The sequence below is a fragment of the Coregonus clupeaformis genome, chromosome 6 (genome assembly GCF_020615455.1).
Source record: "Coregonus clupeaformis isolate EN_2021a chromosome 6, ASM2061545v1, whole genome shotgun sequence".
In the NCBI taxonomy this organism is placed as follows: Eukaryota; Metazoa; Chordata; class Actinopteri; order Salmoniformes; family Salmonidae; genus Coregonus; species Coregonus clupeaformis.
The window spans coordinates 21,624,032-21,649,841 of record NC_059197.1 but is presented as its reverse complement, the minus strand read 5'-3'; the positions used below and the strand labels follow the sequence as shown (position 1 = coordinate 21,649,841).

General features: G+C 43.1%; 1 protein-coding gene across 1 annotated transcript; it reads right to left on the bottom strand.

Annotated features, from left to right (window-relative positions):
* Positions 1 to 10,314, bottom strand: nos2b (nitric oxide synthase 2b, inducible). The gene is made up of 25 exons (XM_041878893.2): positions 10,207 to 10,314; positions 10,013 to 10,111; positions 9,685 to 9,824; positions 9,083 to 9,245; positions 8,811 to 8,902; positions 7,079 to 7,220; positions 6,775 to 6,914; positions 5,820 to 5,994; positions 5,495 to 5,596; positions 4,960 to 5,154; positions 4,743 to 4,825; positions 4,404 to 4,548; positions 3,867 to 3,971; positions 3,713 to 3,762; positions 3,378 to 3,552; positions 3,001 to 3,133; positions 2,792 to 2,870; positions 2,495 to 2,685; positions 2,196 to 2,365; positions 1,737 to 1,947; positions 1,463 to 1,550; positions 1,198 to 1,319; positions 958 to 1,106; positions 592 to 786; positions 1 to 484 (listed from the first exon to the last, which is right to left on the bottom strand). Exons 1-25 carry the CDS (start codon positions 10,312 to 10,314, stop codon positions 434 to 436), a joined length of 3,303 nt encoding a protein of 1,100 aa, XP_041734827.2. The 3' UTR covers positions 1 to 433.
* Positions 10,315 to 25,810: the final 15,496 nt, after the last annotated feature.

The following is a 25,810-nucleotide window of genomic DNA, read 5'->3' as shown; positions in this document are numbered from 1 at the left end:
ATGTAAAACACATTCTGTATACAAGCATATTTCCATTATTTATAATTCAGAGTCAACAATCCCACATTCCTGTACATTCTGTTATATTGCACAAACGCTACATAGACTTATCACCTATGCATCTATATTCAACCTTTAATATCATCACGTGAATGTAAATGTTATAATCTTCTCTTTGAATTATACTTACAGTGCAAAAATAAATAAAGTGAAAACTGTAAAATGTGGTACTTTTTCAAGCAGAGGGCCAAAGGATGGCCTGCTGGTTTATTTGGGACCACCAACAGCTACATAGATGTTCCAAAGTGACAATCATAATCTATCACCAAAAACAAAAACAGGGCATCACATGAAGAGAGAAAAATGCATGTTATGTGTAGATCTTTCTCCATCCATTGAGTTTATTCCCACAAGCCAACAGAGCCCGACCACCTCACTTCTGAAACTGGGCTCCAAAAATGTCCTCATGGTACCTCTTATGAATCTGCAAATAAAGAAACAAAAATACAAACCATAAAAGCACTGTGAAACACTGTCCACTTATTACACATTAGTTTTCATATTAGTGATTGAGAGGAAAGGTGAACCAACCTTTAGTTGGGCCAGGTATTCTCCTGCCTGGGTGAGGGTGATGCCAAGCTGGCTGCTCAGAATATCCTGTACTGCTAGAGTAACTCCTTGGGCCATGTTCACACCCCCGCACACGTAGAGGTGACCCTCCTTCTGGTGCAACACACTCAGCACCTCCCCTGCCATCCTCTCCCTAAGGACATCCTGGACATAGACCTGCTCACACACAGAGGTCAAAGGTTAGGAATAGGAGGCACAGTACAGGGAGATAGGAACCATTTTAAGCTTCAACCTTCACTTGAATCTCAAGCCAATCAGATTCAATGAAGCTTTTCAAATGCTCACTCAGTACATGATTTGTTTCAAAATGACTTCATGCAACAGTACCTTTGGGTGACCTGGCTGGCGGGAATATGTGGATGTAACACTCTTCAGGACCCCTAGCCTTCTCATCTCCAGTGTCTCCTCTTTGTATAAATGGTCTGTCTCTGAACTCTGGCAGCCAAACACAAGGCTCATAGGACTTCCAGAGAAACCTGCCAAGACAAAACCATAGCCCTTAAGGTCAGAGAGATTGTATCAACAGACACACAGACAGACACACAGACAGGCACACACACACACTACCTGGGTGTTTCATGTCATGTAGCCGTTGTTGCCAGAAGCTTCGGAAGGGCGCGATGCCACTGCCAGCCCCCACCAGAATGACTGGAGTGCTGGGATCTGCTGGGAGGTGGAACCCACCTGAACTGTAAACAATAACACATAATCAGTTAGCTTCACTTTAAATAAGAATCTCAATCAATTGGGGATAGGTTACAACCTAGCATTTGGTGCAATTGAAAAGTGTACCAGCCTACTGATATACAGTATGTTACAGTATGTTCTATACCTGTAGATGAAACATGGTACCAGGTCTCCTTTCTTAATGGTATCCAGCCAGGTGCTGCAGACCCCTTGGTGAAGAGGACCCTGTCCATCTAGTGGAAGAACAGTCCAGAAAAATACAGTACAGTTACTTTCATAGCCAAGAGATAGCAGTTCAAATTCCTTTCAAAGCATTTGATAACTGATGTATTGTCATTTCTAAGTTGAGTTGCCCTGTCCTGTACCTTGGATAAGAGTGTTTGCTAAATGTCCAAAATGTGAAATCTAATGTCCTGTACCTTGTGTGTGATAGTTGAGCACTGTCAGAGTGAGATGTAGCTCGTTGGGGTGGAGCTGAGGAGAGGAGCTGATGGAGTAGAGGCGGGGCTTGAGCAGGGGCAGCTGGCTGAGGAGAAAGGCTGCAGAGAGTTCTAAAGACGGGAACTCCTCCAGAACTTCCAGGAAGGTGGGAACGCCGAACGTCTTCCAGGTCGTGTACTCCCGAGAGTCCTGAAGGCAAATGAAGACAGAAGCTAAATAACTTGCAAAATATCTGTTGATACAATTTTTTGGAAAGAGCATAGGCTTACAGAGTTCTATGTATGAAATAGCGCTACATGTACGGATAATTTTTTATTTTCTTAAATTCTATACAATTCCAATAGGTGGTACGTCAAAGCCTCTTCTTTCATGATATATTTCATTTTTATTTCAAAAGACAATAATGAACACTAGTCTTGGAGACAAACAGAAGTTACCTTTGCCAAGGTCAGTAGACGCTGGCGGTGCCCGTCCTGTCTCGCCAACTGAGAGAGCTTGTGGAGGAGGTTCTGACAGGGGGGCGTGGTCACATCCAGGAAGTAGGTGAGCGCCTGAGACAAAGTGCATGCTGGGATGCGTTCGACAGTCTGCCAGTTTTTCTCGTCATCTTTTGGGATATAGAAATGCAGAGTAATTTTAACAGTGCCAATTTTTCGAAAACGATGTCTTCCTCACAAAAATCTGATTTGACCATGGTTACCTCAATCAGCACCATTATTAATGAATAGTGTTGTACCTAGGCAGGAGTCAGAGCGGTATTCCAGTCGTAGGCACTGGTTGGTTGGGGGCGTATGGGGAAGGAACTTTAGGATGCCAGCCACCAGTTGAGGGAGATTCTCTGGGAAAACACCAACATGGTCTCCTGGAGCAAAGTTCATGACCTCTGCACTTCTCTCCATCTCCAGCTCCACCAGAATGGTGGACCGGCTAGAAACAAAAATGACAATGCTGAATTAAACCCTGTCAAAATGGAGTCCTGTCAAAAACGTTGAAAGTATTGCAACAATAACATGCTAGATGACAAGAACTGAACCTTGAATGGGGGCTCTGTAGATTCTGTTTGCTCTTCAGTTTCATGGGGAAGACAGTTTTAGAGTGAATGGCTGAAAGTGCTGTGAAAGAGAGGACAGTGAAAATCATCACATACAACTTGCTGACTGAAATACAAGACTAGTTTATAATGCTTTATAGTGCTACACCAGTCCCTTGTCAAATGTCCATCCCCTGGCCCAGGTGTAGTACCTGTGATGAGGTCCTGGGGGCAGCTCTCCAGTGCTACGCGGTATCTCAGGGGGTCCCAGGCCTCGCAGAGTCGCTCTGCCCCAGGGAACTGCAGACTCAGCTGTCCCTGGATGTTGAACTCCTTATAGGCATCCTGGAATCAGAGAAAGCGTCCTTAGACTCAATGATTAAAAACACTATGTAGATCAATATGATATGCAAATGCTTATGAGAGTAAAGATCATAACAGGTATTTTTTGTAATGTTACTTGAGCATATAGTAGACATACCAGGAGTATGTTAATATGTATACTATAAAATATACTGCAAACATGATCGTCGACACGTAGCTAAGTTCCACTTTTAAGACAGAGAGGCATCCTCCCTTGTCCGCCCACCTTGAGAGCAGTGAGAGACCAGACAGAAAAGGCCTCCTCCTGTCCGTTCAGTTCATCCCCCTCTCCAGTGGGCGTCACCCGCTCTGCCCCCAGCTCCTCCAACTTGGCATCCACGGCATGGGCGAACGCACAGAACTGTGGGTACATCCTGGAGCCCAGCCCAAACACACAGTACCTAGGGGAGGAGAGGGGAGATAAGACCAGTTTCAAAACCAAAGAGAGGTGTCAGAGACTGTAGTCAAGCTGCCACTTCATCAAATTAGTACATCTTAAAGACATGTACAGCCCAGTACGGAGAGGACAATGCAGAGAGAAATGCTTGAGATACTACTTACCTTAACTTGTTCCTAAGATACTGCAAGGAGAAAAGCTGCTTCTTAAAACTCTAGAGAAATAAATATTAACATGTGTTGAATATTGAGACATTATATTTTATAAATGTGGGGGGAAATATTATTGTTAATATCTTCAAAATACACAAAAACACACCTCTCCATTTCCAGGGGAGTCTCCATTCCCAAAGGTGCTTGTTACCACAATCAGAAGGCTCTCCTGTTCCATGTCACTGAAGTTGTAGTCCTCCATACAGAGCAACTTTAAATATATACAGAGCAGCTTTAGTTAACTTTGTAAACTTTGTGTAATTCTGCATTTTGAGGACAGTAGTGACTTAAGACATCAACAGATTGTATAATGTACAAGCAGATAACATTTACATTTTAGTCATTTAGCAGACGCTCTTATCCAGAGCGACTTACAGTTAGTGAGTGCATACATTTTCATACTGGATTTTACCATGGTTACCTCAATCAGCACCATTATTACTAGCTAGCTAACTCCCCATTACGTATTCTGTAAATTAACTCAGAATGAGCTCAATATAGTACTCACATACATTTAGGTTCCAATTAAACTACAGTTTTACATTGATTCACAGTGGTTAATACACACAAATGCCCTGAAGCATATTAGCCTGAGGCAGAAGGCCCCCTATCAGCCTTCATAGAGATGAGATGGATCTCCTACCCTGGAGTTGAAGGCACAGTTTAGCATGGAGTTCAGTCTCTGGGCCAATGTCTGTGATTTCCCTGTTTCAGTGGCATACAGGACAGTGCAGCGCACCCTGTTAGCCAGCACTCTTCTCATAAGGGTTGAAGAAAAGAGCGCCGCCCTATAGGAGGGAACCAGACATGAATGATAATACTTTGTAATGCATTATGAGCATGGATTAGCGCAACCTCAACCATTATGTGCATTTATAGCTATGTCAATGATATGATTAGGACTGCATTATAATTTATAACTCATCATGAATGTGTTTATAAAGCATTACAGATATGGGTGTCATAGTCCATGGATGATTACCTGGCCACAGCTTTGAAGCTGATCTGTTGCTTCCTCAGGCACTTCTCCGCATTTCTCCAGACATGGGTCAACCAGGGGTCAGGCTTCAAACAACAACAACAACAGTCACAGACGGTCATATAGCAACTCCCCTGTAATTCTGTAAGGTGGAGCTTAACCAGATGAATGACATAGCCTATATACTATGCACAATACAAGATGGTGTCTCAGTATCTACCTGGTAGTAGAAGAAGGGAGAGAGAATGTAGTTGACCATCTCCTGGTGGAAGACGGGGGTGAGGGAGCCAGACATGGGAGGAACCAGCCAGGCCCAGTCTGCAGGGCAGCCGCCGCGCAGCCGGAACTCTGTCTCCATGTGCTTCATAAAGGACTCGGCTGCAGAGTGGTGGTCTGTGATGGTCACCCTGTTCTTCTGCAGCGTACAGTAATGAGACAAAAGGAGTGCATTTATCTCAAGGAAAACTCCAGTTGACGGCTGAACAGTTTTCATTGTAGTGTAGCATCCTCTGGCTAAATATTATGGGATGGAACCATCTTATTTAAAATTGTAGGTATTAAAAAAACTAATTATGTAACAAAACAACAACAACAACAACATAACTTGGGATTTCTACTGGGAATAACATAATTCAAAAGGCACTCGCACATCTGAGCTATCTTTTTTGCAGGTGCATGGTAACAGTTGAATAAGATGAGAAAAAATGGTAACATGCCTTTGGATTGGCCCTGTATACGTAAAAGTCATAGGTTACCTGGAAACTGTATATGACTGCAACATTGACGGTCACCAAGGCCTGGTCCTTCCACAGTGAGGACAGCTTGTGTGTCTCCAGACCCATCCTGCGACCCACTTCCTGTACGGGCAGGAAGCCAAAACATTCTCAACCATTGCATCATTATCAAGTCAGCCAGGGTTATGTTACAGAGGCATGAAACAAGAAAACATTTTAAAACAGAAAATTAGCTTTTTGGTTATTCCAGATGAGGTTACCTCCTCCATTTCAAAACATTTGCTAATCCTGCAGAGCACAACCATGTGCGGTAGTCATAGTGATTACCTGTGAAAGTGAGCCTTACCTCCAAGATGTTATAACGCTGATAGTCACAGAAATCCCTCACGCCAATCTCAGTGCCCATGTACCAGCCATTAAAGGGACAGGCTGTGAATTCAAGTCCACCAATCTCCAGCAGCATGTTGGACACCGCAGGCACAGCATACCACTTCAGTCCAAGATCTTGGAACCACTTATGCCTAGTGATGAAAGATCAACACAATATATCTGCTAATAATATATAAAAGAGCATGACCAAAAAACACCACCACTAGGATAGATGTGGTTAGTTTCTGTAGTGAATCATTCAGTCCTCAATGTGACATCTTTTTCATACACAATGAGTTACACACACAGTTGTGCTCACTCTACCAAAGGTGCTTGAAACACTTGACTCAACTCAGTATTGTGTCCAGTGAAACGAATGAAGGACCACTTTGGAGTGGTTAGACATTTAAATAAAATAAAATGGTACAGGTCATTGGGCCCTCCTAGACCTGGCTTTGGGAAACTATTTGGATAAAGGAACGTGCCGCGTAGACAAGTTCTATAGAGCTCTTCACTCTCTCCCATTCAGCTCCGTTCCTCAGACGGCTGATTTAAAAAACCTTGAGCTCTTGAACGACTGGGGGCAATGGTTTGAATTTACCCAGGCAGCCACATAACACATTGATTTAATTAGATAACTACTACTTAAAAACATCACCATGGCTATGGAGACCTGATGGTCTGAATACTGTGTCTCTAATGAATCCAATCAATGGCAAATCTAGTATGGAATCAAACGGATTTGCATACACGTGTGTCATAACATAACTGTTATGTAGTGGTATTGTAACCTAGCAACATCTCTTTGCCAATGAAAGTCATTGTATGTTGTGGGAATAGCTATGATAACTATCTGCAGGCTTGACATTGTATTTGTTCTCAAAAGTGTGTTTAGATAACCATCCAATAGAAACATGGCTAAAGTCACTCACTGGGGGTGTTCCATGGGAACCTCCAGGATCAGGTGTGGAGGGATTTCATAAAGGTCTGGGTCCTCCCCGTTGACCTGCAGTACTAGTGGCAACACATCGAAGAGGCCGTACTGAGGTTTCCATCCAAGCTGGATACAGATCTTTAAGAACACAGGACAAAAGTAACAGTAACTTTTTAAAATGTATACTTTCAAACGAGCACATACAGTATCTGAGCCTAAAATGCTCAATCCTAGATGTTTGAATGAATGTTATTGAAATAGCTGGGGTGGAGCCTGGTGGCTATAGCTACTAGATATAGTACCTTAGTGAATTCTACACTGGATGGGTCTCCCTGGATACTGCCATCAGGCATCTGGTAACCTGCATACTTCACCAACTGGCTGTTCCACACCCGGAAATCATGCCTGTCTTCCTTTCTCTGAGGAAAGATGGTAATTGCAGACCTGAAATAAATAAGACACAAGAAGAAGATCTGTAATAACATATATGGACAAACTGAAATATTAATGGAAGGACTTTGAGAAACTGGCCCATCACAGAGTGAATGACCTACAGCAGGGTTCCCCAATAGGCAGCCCATGGGAGATTTTATTTGTCGCCCCAAGATTTCTGAGGAAAAAATAAATAAATAGCCTAATAATTTTTGTACAATACAATCACTAGGAAATCAGCTCAAAGTGATTTTAATTTAAGAAATCTGTTCCCAAGTATTCCAACGCATAAATAGAGAGGCATATGTGACCGTATCCCAACGTAATCAAGGTTTGAAATTATTCAGTTTTTGTCAAATACTATATCTGTTTGGGATTCTTGCGGTCAATATGCAGTGTACAAATTATTTATGACTATGTTCCGGCCCCCCGAACAACCGCTCAAGAAAAAATCGGCCTACAGCTGAATGTAATTGGGGACCCCTGACCTACAGTATTGTCCTCACGGAGTAAAGGTGCAAGAAATAACGCGTGAGACAGGTGTATTAGCAGAATATATTTTACATTTGTACATTTACATTTTAGTATTTTAGCAGACACTCTTATCCAGAGCGACTTACAGTTAGTGAGTGACTCACAGTTAGTGGAACAAACCTGTAGTTTACATTTTACACATTTCTAACTTCACACACAGTCAGTGTTGTAAAGTACTAAAGTAAAAATACTTTAAAGTACTACTTAAGTAGTTTTTTGAGGTATCTGTACTTTACTTTACTATTTATATTTTTGGCAACTTTTACTTCACTACATTCCTAAAGAAAAGAATGTACGTTTTACTCCATACATTTTCCCTGACACCCAAAAGTACTCTTACATTTTGACAGGAAAATGGTCCAATTCACACACTTATCAAGATAACATCCCTGGTCAGAGTCCCACTGCCTCTGATCTAGCGGACTCACTAAACACAAATGCTTCATTCTTAAATTATGTCTGAGTGTTGAAGTGTGCCCCTGGCTATCCATCAATAAAGAAAAGAAAATTGTGCCATCTTGTTTGCTTAATATAAGGAACTTGAAATGATTTATACTTTCACTTTTGATACTTAACTACACTTGAGGAATTCCATTTACTTTTGATACTTAAGTATATTTAAAACCAAATACTTTTAGACTTTTACACAAGTAGTATTTTACTGGGTGACTTTCACTTTTACTTGAGTCATTTTATATCACGGTATCTTTACTTTTACTCAAGTATGACAATTGAGTACTTTTTCCACCACTGCACAGAGTTGAGAGTCTTGTTTTGAAGAGATTATCTTTACTTAGTGTTTTCTGCCCTCTGCCTCATTATCTCATACTTCCAATCCTTTCATGTTTCACGAAGAATGCTGGTAGTTAGGCTACCTCAGAAAGTAGGTCTGTCGGTCACCTAGACCTAGATTCAATCCGTGCGTCGAAGATGCACGCTATAGCCCGATTTAAATTAAAAGGCAATGTTCCCGCGTTCGCAGAGACTGCTTTCACGTAAAAGCTGCATATGATGGGTCAATCGAAAATTACCTTTCAATTACAATCGCGCTGTGCTGTGTTTGTTTACCTTAGGTTTCCTCCATTTGTGGCAAACTGTAAGTGTTCGCACAGAAACTGGAACATATCCTGAGTAGTCTTGCACTTTCTGGCATCAAACAACTGCAGAACAATCCAATAAACATAATTAATTAGGCTAACCTACACATAGAACATATCCCACACGCCCATGTGCATGCATGAAAAACACATAGAAGAATAGAATAGAATAGATACTGATATTGATACCCAATAGATCATGAGAAACAGAAATGTATCTTCTGCCTTGTATGTTTTTCTTACTTGTAAATTGGACCACTGAATCCTGCCGATGCATCTTGGGGCGTTCCTCCATGCTTGTCGAGCCCCAAACACTAATTCCTCCATAGTCAGCTGATAGGTTCCTGTGGAACCTATTTCCATAGCAATTTCCTCCAATCTGGCGAGGTGGTGTTCAATTTTGGGGCTATGCATTTGGGATTAAATTAGGATATGTGTAAATCATGGAAAACAAACAAATAATACAATATAGAGGGGATATTTTTTTCTCATTACAAACCTTTTTTAAGGCCCACATAGATGCTTCATAAATTATCTAAGCAAATTCGTACAATAGGCTATAAATGATAACTGGCTTAACTATTTTCCCATACTGTCATAATTTATGAAGCATCTATGAAGGCCTTGTACAGTGAAGGGTTTATAAAGGCTCTTAAATGAAGGACAGAAAATATAGGCTACAAACTATAAATGCCTATAAGGCATTAAACAATATTGCAATTTTAACCAACAGTGTGTATTTTACAGATTCTGCGCTTAGTGGTGTCCGGCAATGGGTTGCACAATTTTGGAATAATAATAATAATCGTCATCGTCTTTAGAGAAGGATTACACGTATTACTTACATTTTGAAGGACTTGTAGTATTGGTTGATTAGGTCGATAGCCTGAGGTAGGATTTCAAGAGCAGCATCTTTGGGACAGCGCATTAGTGACTTCGGAGTCATGACAGAACCTTCACAAACTTTAGATGTGCATGGTTGGTTCTGCATATGAAATAAAATAAGAACGTTTCAATTCAAAGTTGTTGCTTTATTTTATAGTGTTCCATCTTTTATGAAATAGAAAACACTAAAATTGATGCGCGGCTTCATAATTTAAACAAAAGAGTCAAGCAAATAAATTGCGGTACGGTAACACGCCACACACAAAGCATCACAAACTGTAAACGCACCTTGACTGCCTGGTGGTGCAACATGTCATTGAGACTTGAGCCATCCTTCACGTTACACACAGGTATAGAAAACGGACACCTGTTGGCTCTCGTTTCCCACTATGTGATGAACATACAGGAGAAACGGGTTAAACTTATGTCGCTTGCTTTCAGCACATTTCTAATATTATTTCGGCTGTACTCTCAATTCTTACCTTATTTGGTTTAGTCTGGCGAGCTATGTTGGTTTCATCATCTTGAAGCAGCTTCATCTCCATAATTGTAAAATAAATGCAGTTCATTATCATATTTGGAAATGCCATTTATCTAAATGATTCAAACATTTGTAGCCTATTAGATCGCAATGTAAGTGCCTATGGGCTATTTTGCTTTTAGTTAAATAATTGTGAATTCATTGAGTAAATACAAAAATATGAACATTTTGTTTAATTAAAGTGAAAAACCAAAATGTTAAAGTTCAAATGTGCTCAATAGATTTCAGTGTTGTGGCATAAACTCTTAAAAACGTTCGAATTTAAAATATATAATATCCTGGCATTTATTCTTACCTTGAACTCAAGGTGAGACGAGCATCAATTCCTCTCTGAAACTTCTCCTCCGGAGTTTTTTCTATTTATACATGCCTGTAACGAAACATGGGCAGGCTTATAGGGACCTGCCCTCGTTGTGTTACAGGAAGGTAGGCTATAATGAATTACAATAACATTTTTGTGGCCTGACGGTTTTTGAGGTAGGCCTAATTGAATCTGGCTTGGTTTCAACACATAGTTTGGCAATCCTCATTAGAAACAAAATACTGTAGTTTATGTCAAACAGGTGGGAAAAGTCCCTTTTAGAAAGACAATATTGCATTCCCACAGATCTTTTGAGGTATTAATTAAATATGCAGTACATTCATTACAGCAGATGGATCGAGGGAAATGCGGTGTTTTTGCAATAAATTGCATTTTTGTGAGACATTTCTCACATAATTTCATGTTTTCTAGTTTTGGATGACAACAGCAAAGTGTAGACATAAGCCACTATGTAACTGGAAATAACATTACAAAGGGGGTAAATCCATATGAATTCAATCACTTTTTGAAAGCATCCTTTCATTACATGTTTACCCATGGACAAAGTGGTCAGAAAATTACTTTTTGGACCTGAATTCCAAAACATTCAGAAGTAGAGGTGCTCAACGTTTACCCATTTCGTATACCCCACCACACAATGAGACATCCATGTCTTCGTCACCGGAAAATATAAATGGTTGAGTTGGATATCATTTAAAAGCTTAGAAACAGGGTTGTCAAACTATTTTATGTCTTGAAAATTGTAATTTTTGTACCTTTAATATCAATTATCTAAAAAGGCTCAAATCCGATTATTTCATGTTCGCATATGTTGTAGCTTAGATCCTATGAATAATAAAAAACGAATGTGTTGTGCCCTCGATCATTGAGACACAATATGCTGTTGAATACCCAAGTTAACCTTGTTATGGTCAATCCTGTTACTTTATTTGGCACTTATAGGCACTTTTAACTGTCATTTTAATTTACCTTATGAGATGAGAAAAACACGTTTTTTATTAAGTTGAACATGTGCTCTTTATGACAGAATGTTAAAATTAGGTGAAATCCAAAGTTTTTTTTGGACCAAGTTACACTTCTCAAAAAGTACCGAATTGGTGGAACTACCCTAATATACAGTATTTTTTATCACTATAATTTGTTTACCAGCATGATAGCTGTACTTTTAGTTTATGGTTGAGCTTGTTTGCCATTAACCAATCGGCGTTCTCAACAAGTTCAAAGCATGTGAACTCACAACTGATTGCTCCCAGTTTACAGGTAGTATTTTCTGTGTGCTGCAACCTGGACTCAGGGCTAGACATAACATAGTGAAACTAAATCCGTGACACTACAATTAGTATGATGTTACCTTTCGTATGGTATGTATTGATTTGTGGATGCCCATCATCCATTTCGTATGATATGTTAGGAATTACAATTCATATGATATGTTACGAATTGCAACTGTTACAATATGTTAAGAATTGCAATTCATACAATATGTTACAAATTGCAATTTGTACAATATGTTACGAATTTCCTAAACGTATGATATGTTACAAACCAATTTGTTGTGGCTAACCTTAGCTAGGTGGCTAAAGTTAGCTAGGCTATAGGTTAGGGTTAGGGGTTAAGGTTTGGGTTAAAGTTAGGGTAAGGAGTTAGGTTAAAAGGTTAGGGGGGTTAGCTAACATGCTGAGTAGTTGTAAAGTTGCTAATTAGCTAAAATGCTAAAGTTGTCCGTGATGAGATTCGAACACGCCCTACCAACCACCCTACTTTCGTTTTTACCTTAAATAACCTTCTGTCTTAATGTAACCATACCAAACATAACATATCATACTAATTTCAGTGTCCTGGATTTACATTTACTATGTTAGGTCTAGTCTATGAGACCAGGCTGTGTTTTCAGTCAGCTTTTAATTGACTGCTGTTGAGAGTGGTAATAGCAGGTGCAAGGTGCAATGTAGAAATGTGGTAGTGCATGCACAGTTTTCCTTGTTATGTCATTCACTGACAGACCTTAGAGAACTACAGTATTTATAATCTGTCAGAAATGTCTAGTTGATCATCTATAGCCCATGTTAGCTAGGTAGGTTTTACATTTTTTAAACAATTTATTTTACCCTTATTTTACCAGGTAAATTGGGTGAGAACACATTCACATTTACAGCAACGACCTGGGGAATAGTTCCAGGGGAGAGAAGGGGGCATGAATGAGCCAATAGGAAGTTAGGAATGATTAGGTGGCCATGATGGTATGAGGGCCAATGGGAATTTAGCCAGGACAACAGGGTTAATACCCTTACTCTTACGATAAGTGCCATGGGATCTTTAATAACCACAGAGAGTCAGGACCACCATTTAACATCCCATCTGAAAGATGGCACCCTACAAAGGGCATGTCCCCAAACACTGCCTAGTACTGGCCCTCCAACACCACTTATGGTATAGATGGTATGCTGCTGGCTAATCAGCTATCTAAATCTTGTAGTTATCCTGGCCAGATTACGTGCCCAGGCCAGGGGCCTCGACCCCAAGGGGGCCCCGATTTATTTTGTAGAGTCACTCAGGTATCAAATTAACACAAAATGTGTCAAAATGTGTAGAATTGGCAAAATGGCAAAATGTGTAGAATTGAAGGAATTAGCTATAAAACTGCAAAATGTTCTCCTCGCCAAAAAGAGGGGCGTGAACAGTTTGAACAGTTTGGGATTACATGCGCTGCGAGTTTGGGGTTTGTTACTATGCTTATAAATGACAATATCCATCCAAACCTTTCCTACCTAGGAAATTTGTGTGACCAAACCTTCTCAAATAGTAGTTGAGTACCCCTGTTCTAGGACTATTGAATGAATAATAGAGATTACCTTCTCCCACTTACTGAGATAGTAGGCCTACTATCTTGCTTTAGACAATTATTGTAATAGGCCTTGATAACTCAACTGCATACAATAAAGCACTCATTGTAAGATTAATCTAGACTTCTATATGAAGAATATACAGTATATATTATATTAATTTATTCATCTTGTGTTCCTCAAGGTTCCGTTTTAGGACCACTATTGTTTTCACTATATATTTTACCTCTTGGGGATGTTATTCGAAAACATAATGTTAACTTTCACTGCTATGCGGATGACACACAGCTGTACATTTCAATGAAACATGGTGAAGCCCCAAAATTGCCCTCGCTAGAAGCCTGTGTTTCAGACATAAGGAAGTGGATGGCTGAAAACTTTTTACTTTTAAACTCGGACAAAACAGAGATGCTTGTTCTAGGTCCCAAGAAACAAAGAGATCTTCTGTTAAATCTGACAATTCATCTAGATGGTTGTAAAGTCGTCTCAAATAAAACTGTGAAGGACCTCGGTGTTACTCTTGACCCTGATCTCTCTTTTGACGAACATATCAAGACTGTTTCAAGGACAGCTTTTTTCCATCTACGTAACATTGCAAAAATCAGAAATTTTCTGTCCAAAAATGATGCAGAAAAATTTATCCATGCATTTGTTACTTCTAGGTTAGACTACTGCAATGCTCTATTTTCCGGCTACCCGGATAAAGCACTAAATAAACTTCAGTTAGTGCTAAATACGGCTGCTAGAATCCTGACTAGAACCAAGAAATTTGATCATATTACTCCAGTGCTAGCTTCCCTACACTGGCTTCCTGTTAAGGCGAGGGCTGATTTCAAGGTTTTACTGTTAACCTATAAAGCGTTACATGGGCTTGCTCCTACCTATCTTTCCGAGTTGGTCCTGCCGTACATACCAATACGTACGCTACGGTCACAAGACGCAGGCCTCCTAATTGTCCCTAGAATTTCTAAGCAAACAGCGGGAGGCAGGGCTTTCTCCTATAGATCTCCATTTTTATGGAACAGTCTGCCTACCCATGTGAGAGACGCAGACTCGGTCTCAACCTTTAAGTCTTTACTGAAGACTTATCTCTTCAGTAGGTCATATGATTGAGTGTAGTCTGGCCCAGGAGTGTGAAGGTGAACGGAAAGGCTGGAGCAACGAACAGCCCTTGCTGTCTCTGCCGGGCCGGTTCCCCTCTCCACTGGGGTTCTCTGCCTCTAACCCTGTTGCAGGGGCTGAGTCACTGGCTTGCTGGTGCTCTTTCATGCCGTCCCTGGGAGGGGTGCGTCACTTGAGTGGGTTGAGTTACTGACGTGATCTTCCTGTCTGGGTTGGCGCCCCCCTTGGTTTGTGCTGTGGTGGAGACCTCTGTGGGCTATACTCGGCCTTGTCTCAGGATTGTAAGTTGGTGGTTGGGGATATCCCTCTAGTGGTGCGGGGGCTGTGCTTTGGCGGAGTGGGTGGGGTTATATCCTTCCTGTTTGGCCCTGTCCGGGGGTTTCTTCGGATGGGGCCACAGTGTCTCCGGACCGCTCCTGTCTCAGCCTCCAGTATTTATGCTGCAGTAGTTTATGTGTCGGGGGGCTGGGGTTAGTTGGTTATACCTGGAGTACTTCTCCTGTCTTATCCAGTGTCCTGTGTGAATTTAAGTATGCTCTCTCTAATTCTCTCGTTCTCTCTTTCTCTCTGAGAACCTGAGCCCTAGGACCATACGTCAGGACTACCGGGCATGATGACACCTTGCTGTCCCCAGTCCGCCTGGCCTTGCTGCTATTCCAGTTTCAACTGTTCTGCCTGCGGCTACGAAACCCCTACCTGTCCCAGACCTGCTGTTTTCAACTCTTTAATGATCGGCTATGAAAAGCCAACTGAGAGACCTGAGCCCTAGGACCATACGTCGGGACTACCGGCCGTGGTGACTCCTTGCTGTCCCCAGTCCGCCTGGCCTTGCTGCTATTCCAGTTTCAACTGTTCTGCCTGCGGTTATGGAACCCCTACCTGTCCCAGACCTGCTGTTTTCAACTCTTAATGATCGGCTATGAAAAGCCAACTGAGATTTATTCCTGATTATTATTTGACCATGCTTGTCACTTATGAACATTTTTGAACATCTTGGCATGGTTCTGTTATAATCTCCACCCGGCACAGCCAGAAGAGGACTGGCCACCCCTCATAGCCTGGTTCCTCTCTAGGTTTCTTCCTAGGCTTTCGCCTTTCTAGGGAGTTTTTCCTAGCCACCGTGCTTCTACACCTGCATTACTAGCTGTTTGGGGTTTTAGGCTGGGTTTCTGTACAGCACTTCGAGATATTAGCTGATGTAAGAAGGGCTATATAAAATAAAATTGATTGATTGATCTTATTTTCCCTTTTCTGTCATTTAGGCCAATGGTGTTTTTGTTTATGTCTAGAGTCCAATATCCATGTGCATGTCACAGGTGTGACTAATTGCCCTGTAATCAAGGCAGCATGTGAATTGTTTAATTCACATGGTCCTCTGTAGCTCAGCTGGTAGAGCACGGCGCTTGTAACGCCAAGGTAGTGGGTTCGATCCCCGGGACCACCCATACACAAAAATGTATGCACACATGACTGTAAGTCGCTTTGGATAAAAGCGTCTGCTAAATGGCATATTATTATTATTAATTGAGTAATTGATTGAACACTTGAATTGTATTTACAGTAAGTTGTGTATCTCACTGTTTGAGGTGTGGACGCCCACAGGAGGAGATGCAGGCCAGAGGTATGGTTGTTGCCAAGAGCATCGGGAAATAATGTTATACGTTTGACGTTATGGAAAACAAGACAGCTTCCTGGGCTGCACCACCTACATGCGCAAGGGAAGGGGGAGGGGGGGGCAGGCTTAATGTTCACTGCACAAGGAAGTTCATTTGATTTAAACAACAGAGTGGGTGTCAAGTGCTTCTCTCACATCGGTTGCACATTTATTTACACCATGTGATGTGAGTTAATTTCAAGGAAGTTGGCTAACATCTCATATTCCCGAGAGTCATTCTGAAACGATCTGATCACTAGCATTGTCTTTGTTTGAGTCAAGACTCAGGCATCTCCAGATTAGATTTACCAGAAGGAATACAGATAGCTGGGTAAAAAGCACAAACGCTTCCTTCTTATATTTTTTCCACGAGAAACTAGCTCAACCCCAATCGGTCTGTCAAAAGTTATACTCCTCTGAACTGTATTGTACCTAAAAAGTCAGACAAGTTGCAAACAAGTGCCTTTATTTATTTACCACTGTGTACTCTGTATTGCTGTAATCATACATCAATACCAGTAAATAAAACAGTTGTTGCTGGAATATTCAGGTTTATTGTAGGTTATCTGTATGTATTGATTGGCCTAAAAGATGTTACCATTGTACTGTATATCCACACTTTGTATAGTGTACCCAAGAACTGGGAGGGTCTCAGGAGTGTGTCATCACCAAGCTTATTATAGTTTTGTGATTTAATTATTGTTTACTGGTATTAGTTTAGAATTTGAATTTAGTTTCAGTTAGCTTTCAGACTTGATTTGCTAGTTTGTATTTAGTTTCATTTTGATAAAAACATTTATATTTCATTGTTATATTTTTTAGTGTTAGGGACAGAAAGTAGCCTATGCGTGGGAGGTTAAGAGCCATTTATGTGTTGTAGGCCTATAGTTTTTTTGCGGGGGGTCACTTGTTGCCACTGGGGGAAAGTAATACATAAGGTTATGGGCCAGGACATAGGTTTGGTTAAGTTTAAATTATCAATCAATCCTAATGTGACTTGGATTTAAAAGGATACGCGCCTAGACTGGTGCAAGAAATATGGTGGAAGGCAACTCTCGTCCATGTTTATACCAATCCAATTTATTTTTTAATTTTAGTAGTAGATGTAAGAAAAATCAAATACCTTTTCCTTAATCTGACAACAAGAGAGGAAAAAACAAATTAAGTCATGTAATGTACTGTATCCCTGACTGCAGCAAAAACATTATCAGTTCACAGTCAGCCAGCTTGTGTGTGGTTTATCTTTAAGAAGACTCTGCGTTCCAGAGAAGTGGTCATTCAGTTTCTCAAGCCTGATGACAGAATATTCTTTCCACGAACGCTTGGGGCAGAAACCAGGTCCAGGGGGCCTCCCGAGTCGTGCAGCGGTCTAAGGCGTCACTACAGACTCGGGTTTGATCCCAGGCTGTGTCGCAGCCGGCCGTGACCGGAGACCCACAATTGGCCCAGCGTCGTCCGGGTTAGAGGAGGGTTTGGCCGGCCGGGATTTCCTTGTCCCATCGCGCTTTAGTGACTCCTTGTGGCGGGCCGGGCGCCTGCAAGCTGACTTCGGTCTCCAGCTGGACGGTGTTTCCTCTGACACATTGGTGCGGCTGGCTTCCGGGTTAAGCGAGCAGTGTGCCAAGAAGCAGTGCGGCTTGGCAGGGTCGTGTTTCGGCCTCTCCTGAGTCCGTAGGAGAGTTGCAGCGATGGGACAAGACTGTAACTATCAATTGGGGAGTAAAAGGGGTAAAGATTAAAATTCAAATTCAAACATTAACAGATCCAGTGCCACAGCTTTGGATAAACAGCAAGCCTGCCAGCTCACACAGGGCACTTAATGCCCTGCCAGGTTGACCCTCTGACGAGACAGTGAACTCAGACACAATCTTTGATGTGAGGAAGCTATATTTCTGAAGCACTGTGGGGTCCTGCTGCTCCACGACTGTACTCTGAGATTTGCTGAAGTAGAAAGACTATGCTTCCCTCATCAGTGGCTCCATCTCTGTTGAGTGAAGTACCAGACACACACTTGGGTCCATCAGGCAAGCTGATGCAGGGGTTGGATTGAAGTTGGATGCCAGAGGACTCAGTATGCATGCGAAGCGATCACGCAGTGACTTCAGAAGGACCTGTGCCAACTGTTTCGCAATTTTGCCTCAAGGTTGAGAAGGTAATTTTTATAGGTGATTGATTCACAATTTTAGCTCTCTAGCTGCTCCCCTGACAGCACTCACCCAGACAAGTGTGCGCTTCTTCACCTGGACCCCGGAAGCGGAGAACGCATTTGATGCGCTTAAGCAGTGCTTTACATCGGCCCCGGTCCTAGGGCATCCTGATCCGTCCCTGCCGTTCATTGTGGAGGTGGATACTTCAGACATTGCGGTGGGAGCAATCCTGTCCCAGCAGTTCCTCACGGACGGTAAGACTCACCCTTGCGCATTTATCTCCCGTCGGCTGTCCCCGGCGGAGCGGGATTACAAAGTGGGGAACCGTGAGTTGCTAGTGGTCAAGCTCACCCTGGGGGATTGGAGGCATTGGCTAGAGGGGGCCGCCCATGCATTCGTCGTATGGACGGACCATAAGAACTTAGCCTACATTCAGTGGGCCAAGAGGCTCAACTCGCACCAGGCCAGGTGGGCGTTGTTCTTCACCAGGTTCCGGTTCACCATCTCATATTGTCCGTGGACCTGGTGGAGTGGGACGACCCAATTGTCCCCAATGCCCTGATTGCTGCACCAGTTTCGTGGGGAATCGATAGGCTGGTCAGAGCAACGCTACGGCGGGTTCCCGATCCGGGCGGAGGTCCATCCGGGATGATGTACGTACCCAAGGCTGCGCGCTCGCGACTGCTTCAGTGGGCGCATACGTCCGACCTCACCAGCCATCCGGGGGGCACCAGGACGTTGGAGTTCCTGCGTATGAGGTTCTGGTGGCCATCTGCTAAGGGGAATACGCGCGCATTAGTGGCTGTTTGCCCGGTGTGCACGCGCACAAACAGCTCACGTCAGCTCGCGGGAGGGCTGCTCCGACCCCTGCCTATCGCCACGCATCCCTGGTCCCACATCTCTCTGGATTTAATTTCCGCCCTACTTCCCTCTGGTTACACAGTCTTCCTGGTCTTTGTGGACCGGTTCTCGAAGGCTGCCCACTTCATTCCCCTTCCCAAACTCCCGTCGGCCCAGGAGACAGCTAAGTTGGTGGTGCAGCAGGTTTTTCCGGGTCCACGGCCTTCCCCAAGATTTGGTGTCAGATCGGGGCCCTCAGTTCGCCTCCAGGTTCTGGAAGGCGTTCGCCACCTGCCTCGCCGCCTCCGTCAGCTTGTCTTCCAGCTTCCATCCCCAGTCGAACGGGCAGACGGAGCGCATCAACCAGGATCTGGAAGGGGTGCTGAGGTGCTACGCCTCCAGCAACCCAGCTACGTGGAGTCAATGACTGGCGTGGGCGGAGTACTCCCACAACACCCTTCTCTGCTCGTCCACCGGCCTGTCCCCCATCCAGTGCCAATATGGGTACCAACCCCCCCTATTCCCCGAGCAAGAGGAGGAGGCGGCGGTCCCGTCAATCTAGGCCCACATCAGTCGCTGTCGCCGCACCTGGAGGCAGGTACGGGCGGCGCTTAAGCGGGCCTCGGTCAGGTCTCAACATCAGGCCAACCGCAGGCGTTGCACTGCCCCTTTTTTTTTGCCCGGGACAGAGGATGTGGCTCTCCACGCGGGATCTTCCCCTCCGCGTGGAGTCCAGGAAGCTGTCTCCCCGGTTCGTCGGGCCATTCAGAGTGGTCCGGGAAGTCAACCCAGTGGCCTACCGCCTGCAACTGCCCCCCACCATGCGGGTGCATCTCACATTCCATGTGTCCCTCCTCAAGCCCGTCGCCACCTGTCCCCTGGCTCCCCCTCCTTGTGCTGTTCCCCTGCTGCGCCTCGTCGGAGGACAGCCGGCTTTTACTGTGGACCGGATCCTGGACTGCCGGCTGGTGGGGAGGGGTCTCCAATTTCTGGTGGACTGGGAGTGTTATGGGCCGGAGGAGCGGTCCTGGGTGCCCAGGAGGGACATTCCCTGGGTGCCCAGGAGGGCTGATAACAGAGTCTTTGTTGCCTCTCTGATTAACGCCCTCCTTGCCTGGTCCGTGAGTTTTGGAGGGCGGCCCTCTCTTGGCAGGTTTGTTGTGGTGCCATATTATTTCCATTTTTTAACAATGGATTTAAATGGTGCTCCGTGGGATGTTCAAAGTTTCTGATATTTTTTTATAACCCAACCCTGATCTGCATTTCTCCACAACTTTGTCCCTGACCTGTTTGGAGAGCTCCTTGGTCTTCATGGTGCCGCTTGCTTGGTGGTGCCCCTTGCTTGGTGGTGTTGCAGACTCTGGGGCCTTAGAGAACAGGTGTATATATACTGATATCATGTGACAGGACATGTGACACTTAGATTGCACACAGGTGGACTTTATTTAACTAATTATGTGACTTCTGAAGGTAATTGGTTGCACCAGATCTTATTTAGGGGCTTCATCGCAAAGGGGGTGAATACATATGCATGCACCACTTTTCCGTTATTTAATTTTTAGATTTTTTGAAACAAGTTATTTTTTTCATTTCACTTCACCAATTTGGACTATTTTGTGTATGTCTATTACATGAAATCCAAATAAAAATCAATTTAAATTACAGGTTGTAATGCAACAAAATAGGAAAAACGCCAAGGGGGATGAATACTTTTGCAAGGCACTGTATTTATACCTTAGTGGCCTCTCACCTCTAGTTTGTCTTGCAGAGCGTCTAACTGGGGCTTGTTGCTCCCCTACCTCATCAACTTCCTCAATGGGCTCTGGGGCTAACCCTGGTGCTGCGGGCTGCTCAGCTGCCAGCTCAATTGGCTCTGGGGCTGTGGGCAAAAGACGTACAGGCAACCACATAGGTCCCAGTGTTTGCGACCGAATCGGCCTGAGAGTGGGAGTGGGTAGAACTCAGTCCGGTCCGTTGTGCGCTGTCCCGGGGTTTGCGACCATATCGGCCAGAGTTTGAGAGTGGGTAGAAGCTCAGTCCAGCTCGTTGGGAGCGGATAGAGAATAGTTCAGATGGCGGAGTCCAGTCCGGGTTTTACTCCAGCCACAAGCTTCCTCGAGCCCTCATGGTGCAGGAGATACTGAAATCAAAAAACCGGAGGAAACCTCCAGTAAATGATGTTTCTTGGAATTCTGTTCACTAAACATTTTAATTGGCATACATAGGCTGAGTGTTTTGAGTGCTCTTCGAAGGATCCATCCTTCAGTGACGCCTCCTCACTCAGATCTCTGATTTCACCTTCCAATTCACCAACAAGTACGCCGTCCAACCTAAGGAACAATCTGTATAGGTCGGGCACACACACAAGGGTCCTTAATACCACCATCTTAACCAATCGTCGGAACACATTCACATGAACTTGTTTGATTATTTTTGCTTCCCTTTACACGAAGGAAGACAAGCCAATCACAATCAGAAAAGTCCTGAACTTCCGGAGTCGTTGGTTGTCTGGACCTGCTGGGATGACGGGAGACGAGGACGTGCTGCTGTAGGAGGTGGCTGCCCGCCAGGAAGGAGGCGGTCGACAGGGTTTCCACCCCAAATCCGAGAGCCCTCGGTACGTCTGATAGTCTCTTTTCATAGGGCTGTAGGACTGGCGTTAGCAAACGGCTTTGCAGGTAGTTAATGCAGTGGGAGAAAGTTTGATTCAATGTCCAACAAAAGTCCATGCAATCAAATAGTAATCACACGTGATCATGCAGTACAATATAAATAATCAAGCCCATAGAAAATAGCACACGCAATTTTAAAATATAGAATAAATATAAAAAGCACATACAATATTAAATAAAATATTAAAATACTGTTCACTCCGTGACATAGTTTAGAACTGTCAAAAAGCACCTAGGTCAGGGTTTCCCAACACTCTTCTCGGGTCCCTTCAGACGTTTCACATTTGAGTTTTAACACTAAATTGGCACACTTGATTCAATTAGTCAACTAATCATCAAGTCTTTGACTAATTTAATCAGGTGTGCCAGTTTAGGGTTAAAACAAAAATGTGAAACGTCTGGGGGGCACCGAGGAAAAGGTTGGGAAACCCTGACCTAGGCGATACGGCAGACCCATGAACAACAGCCCCATTGATGAACAACAGCCCTATTGTTTCTTCAATCGACCGCCTCTATACAGTGGACACATACTGTACAGTCATGCTCCACGTACAGGTGACATATTGTTTTTCCTGACGCCAGAAGCTATCTCAACCCCAAATCGGTCCGTCAAAAGTTCAACACCTCTGAACATTCAGGGCCATAGTCTCACCGGTCAGGTATCTACACACCCCTCCGAATGTACAGTGCCTTCAGAAAGTATTCACACCCCTTTACTTTTTCCACATTTTGTTGTGTTACAAAGCTGGATTAAAATGGATTTCATTGTCATTTTTTTGTCAACGATCTACACCAAATATTCTGTCAAAGTGGAAGAAAAATTCTAACATTTGGAGAAAAAAAAAGGAAAAAAATCATGAAACACTATCTTGATTAGATAAGTATTCAAGCCCCTGAGTCAATACATGTTAGATTCACTTTTGGCAGTGATTACAGCTGTGAATCTTTCTGGGTAAGTCTCTAAGAGCTTTCCACACCTGGATTGTGCAACATTTGCCCATTATTATTTTCAAAATTCTTCAAGCTCTATCAAATTGGTGGTTGATCATTGCTAGACAACCATTTTCAGGTCTTGCTGTAGATTTAAGTCAAAACTAACTTGGCCACTCAGGAACATTCACTGTCTTCTTGGTAAGCAACTCTAGTGTAGATTTGGCCTTGTGTGTTAGGTTATTGTACATAGCTAAACTCAATGTTTAACTATGTGATGTGAGTTAATTTTTTGGAAAGGATTCAAGGAAGTTGGCTAACATCTCATATCCCCATTCCTGAACTCCCGAGAGTCATTCTGAAATGATCTGATCACTAGCATTGTCTTTGTGTGAGTCAAGACTCAGGCATCTCCAGATAAGATTTACCAGAAGGAATACAGATAGCTGGGTTGTACAGTCGTCATGCTCCACAGAACAACATAGCTGACATTTTTTCCACGAGAAACTAGCTCAACCCCAATCGGTCTGTCAAAAGTTATACTCCTCTGAACTGTATTGTACCTAAAAAGTCGGAGAAGTAGCAAACAAGTGCCTTTATTTATTTACCACTGTGTACTCTGTATTGCTGTAATCATACATCAATACCAGTAAATAAAACAGTTGTTGCTGGAATATTCAGGTTTATTGTAGGTTATCTGTATGTATTGATTGGCCTAAAAGATGTTACCATTGTACTGTATATCCACACTTTGTATAGTGTACCCAAGAACAGGGAGGGTCTCAGGAGTGTGTCATCACCAAGCTTATTATAGTTTTGTGATTTAATTACTGTTTACTGGTATTAGTTTAGAATTTGTATTTAGTTTCAGTTAGCTTTCAGACTTGATTTGCTAGTTTGTATTTAGTTTCATTTTGATAAAAACATTTATATTTCATTGTTATATTTGTTAGTGTTAGGGACAGAAAGTAGCCTATGCGTGGGAGGTTAAGAGCAATTTATGTGTTGTAGGCCTATAGTTTTTTTGCGGGGGGTCACTTGTTGCCACTGGGGGAAAGTAATACATAAGGTTATGGGCCAGGACATAGGTTTGGTTAAGTTTAAATTATCAATCAATCCTAATGTGACTTGGATTTAAAAGGATACGCGCCTAGACTGGTGCAAGAAATATGGTGGAAGGCAACTCTCGTCCATGTTTATACCAATCCAATTTCTTTTTTAATTTTAGTAGTAGATGTAAGAAAAATCAAATACCTTTTTCTTAATCTGACAACAAGAGAGGAAAAAACAAATTAAGTCATGTAATGTACTGTATCCCTGACTACAGCAAAAACATTATCAGTTCACAGTCAGCCAGCTTGTGTGTGGTTTATCTTTAAGAAGACTCTGCGTTCCAGAGAAGTGGTCATTCAGTTTCAGTTAGTTTCAATTTGCTAGTTTGTATTTAGTTTCATTTTGATAAAAAAAAATATATTTCATTTTTATATTTTTTTGTGTTAGGGACAGAAAGTAGCCTATCCGGGAGACCCATGAGGCGGCGCAAAATTGGCCCAGCGTCGTCCGGGTTAGAGGAGGGTTTGGTCGGCCGGGATTTCCTTGTCCCATCGCGCTTTAGTGACTCCTTGTGGCGGGCCGGGCGCCTGCAAGCTGACATCGGTCGCCAGCTGGACAGTGTTTCCTCTGACACATTGGTGCGGCTGGCTTCCGGGTTAAGCGAGCAGTGTGTCAAGAAGCAGTGCGGCTTGGCAGGGTCGTGTTTCGGAGGATGCATGGCTCTCGACCTTCGCCTCTCCTGAGTCCGTAGGGGAGTTGCAGCGATGGGACAAGACTGTAACTATCAATTGGGGAGTAAAAGGGGTAAAGATTAAAATTCAAATTCTAACATTAACAGATCCAGTGCCACAGCTTTGGATAAACAGCAAGCCTGCCAGAACTGGAGAGGTGACTCTGTAAACATGCCAACCTTCACCTCTTCCAGGTATTTTCGCAGCTCACACAGGGCACTTAATGCCCTGCCAGGTTGACCCTCTGACGAGACAGTGAACTCAGACACAATCTTTGATGTGAGGAAGCTATATTTCTGAAGCACTGTGGGGTCCTGCTGCTCCACGACTGTACTCTGAGATTTGCTGAAGTAGAAAGACTATGCTTCCCTCATCAGTGGCTCCATCTCTGTTGAGTGAAGTACCAGACACACACTTGGGTCCATCAGGCAAGCTGCTGCCGGGGTTGGATTGAAGTTGGATGCCAGAGGACTCAGTATGCATGCGAAGCGATCACGTAGTGACTTCAGGAGGACCTGTGCCAACTGTTTCGCAACAGTATTTGACTGCAATTTTGCCTCAAGGTTGAGAATGTACGGCACCACATCAGACAGCGATTGGCTTTCAGTTTGAAGTTGGTCAATGTGGATTGCGAACGGCTCCGGCAACTTCACAAGCTGCTCTAGCTTGGTCCAATCATGCTCCGTGCGTGCCCTCGGATTTCTTCCGTTAACTAGTGAGAGTGATGCACAAGCTAGGCCTATTTGAAACATTGCCATCTACTGGCAGCATTTACTCGCCAGCTTCAGAAGCTTGAAAACCCATTAGAAAAAAAAGCTTAACCTTTTACTGCAGTGGGCTAAATCAGGGTCACACAGTGTTTCTAGGTAGTCTTATGCAAATCTACTTTGAAACAAAAGTATACACCTCACACACATGGTTATGGGCTTAAAAAAAGAAGACACCTGTACTATGTCAGATAGTTTAATTGTATTCCATTTTGAGTTTGCATTCCAATATTACACTTTATATACAGTACATTACAGAAGACTGAAATATAACAAAACCGTTAGAAAGACCGGATTTTCTGCAAAAAAAATTAAAAAAATATTAATAACATTCCACCCATGAGCCCACTAGGCCATTTGACTGCAGGAAAGGGGTACACCCTATTTGATTTTTGCAAACTTCTTTGATGTTTTGAAGAAGAAAAAAACTAAACAATTTGATGGTTTTTATTTTAGTTTGTTTT

Excerpts from the sequence above, each read along its gene's own strand:
- nos2b (XM_041878893.2), bottom strand. The coding sequence starts at position 10,314 with ATGGCATTTCCAAATATGATAATGAACTGCATTTATTTTACAATTATG. Across the intron at positions 3,972-4,403 it reads ACTGTGCCTTCAACTCCAGG|TTGCTCTGTATGGAGGACTA; the intron begins GTAGGAGATCCA and ends ATATATTTAAAG. Across the intron at positions 3,553-3,712 it reads TATCTTAGGAACAAGTTAAG|GTACTGTGTGTTTGGGCTGG; the intron begins GTAAGTAGTATC and ends CTCCTCCCCTAG.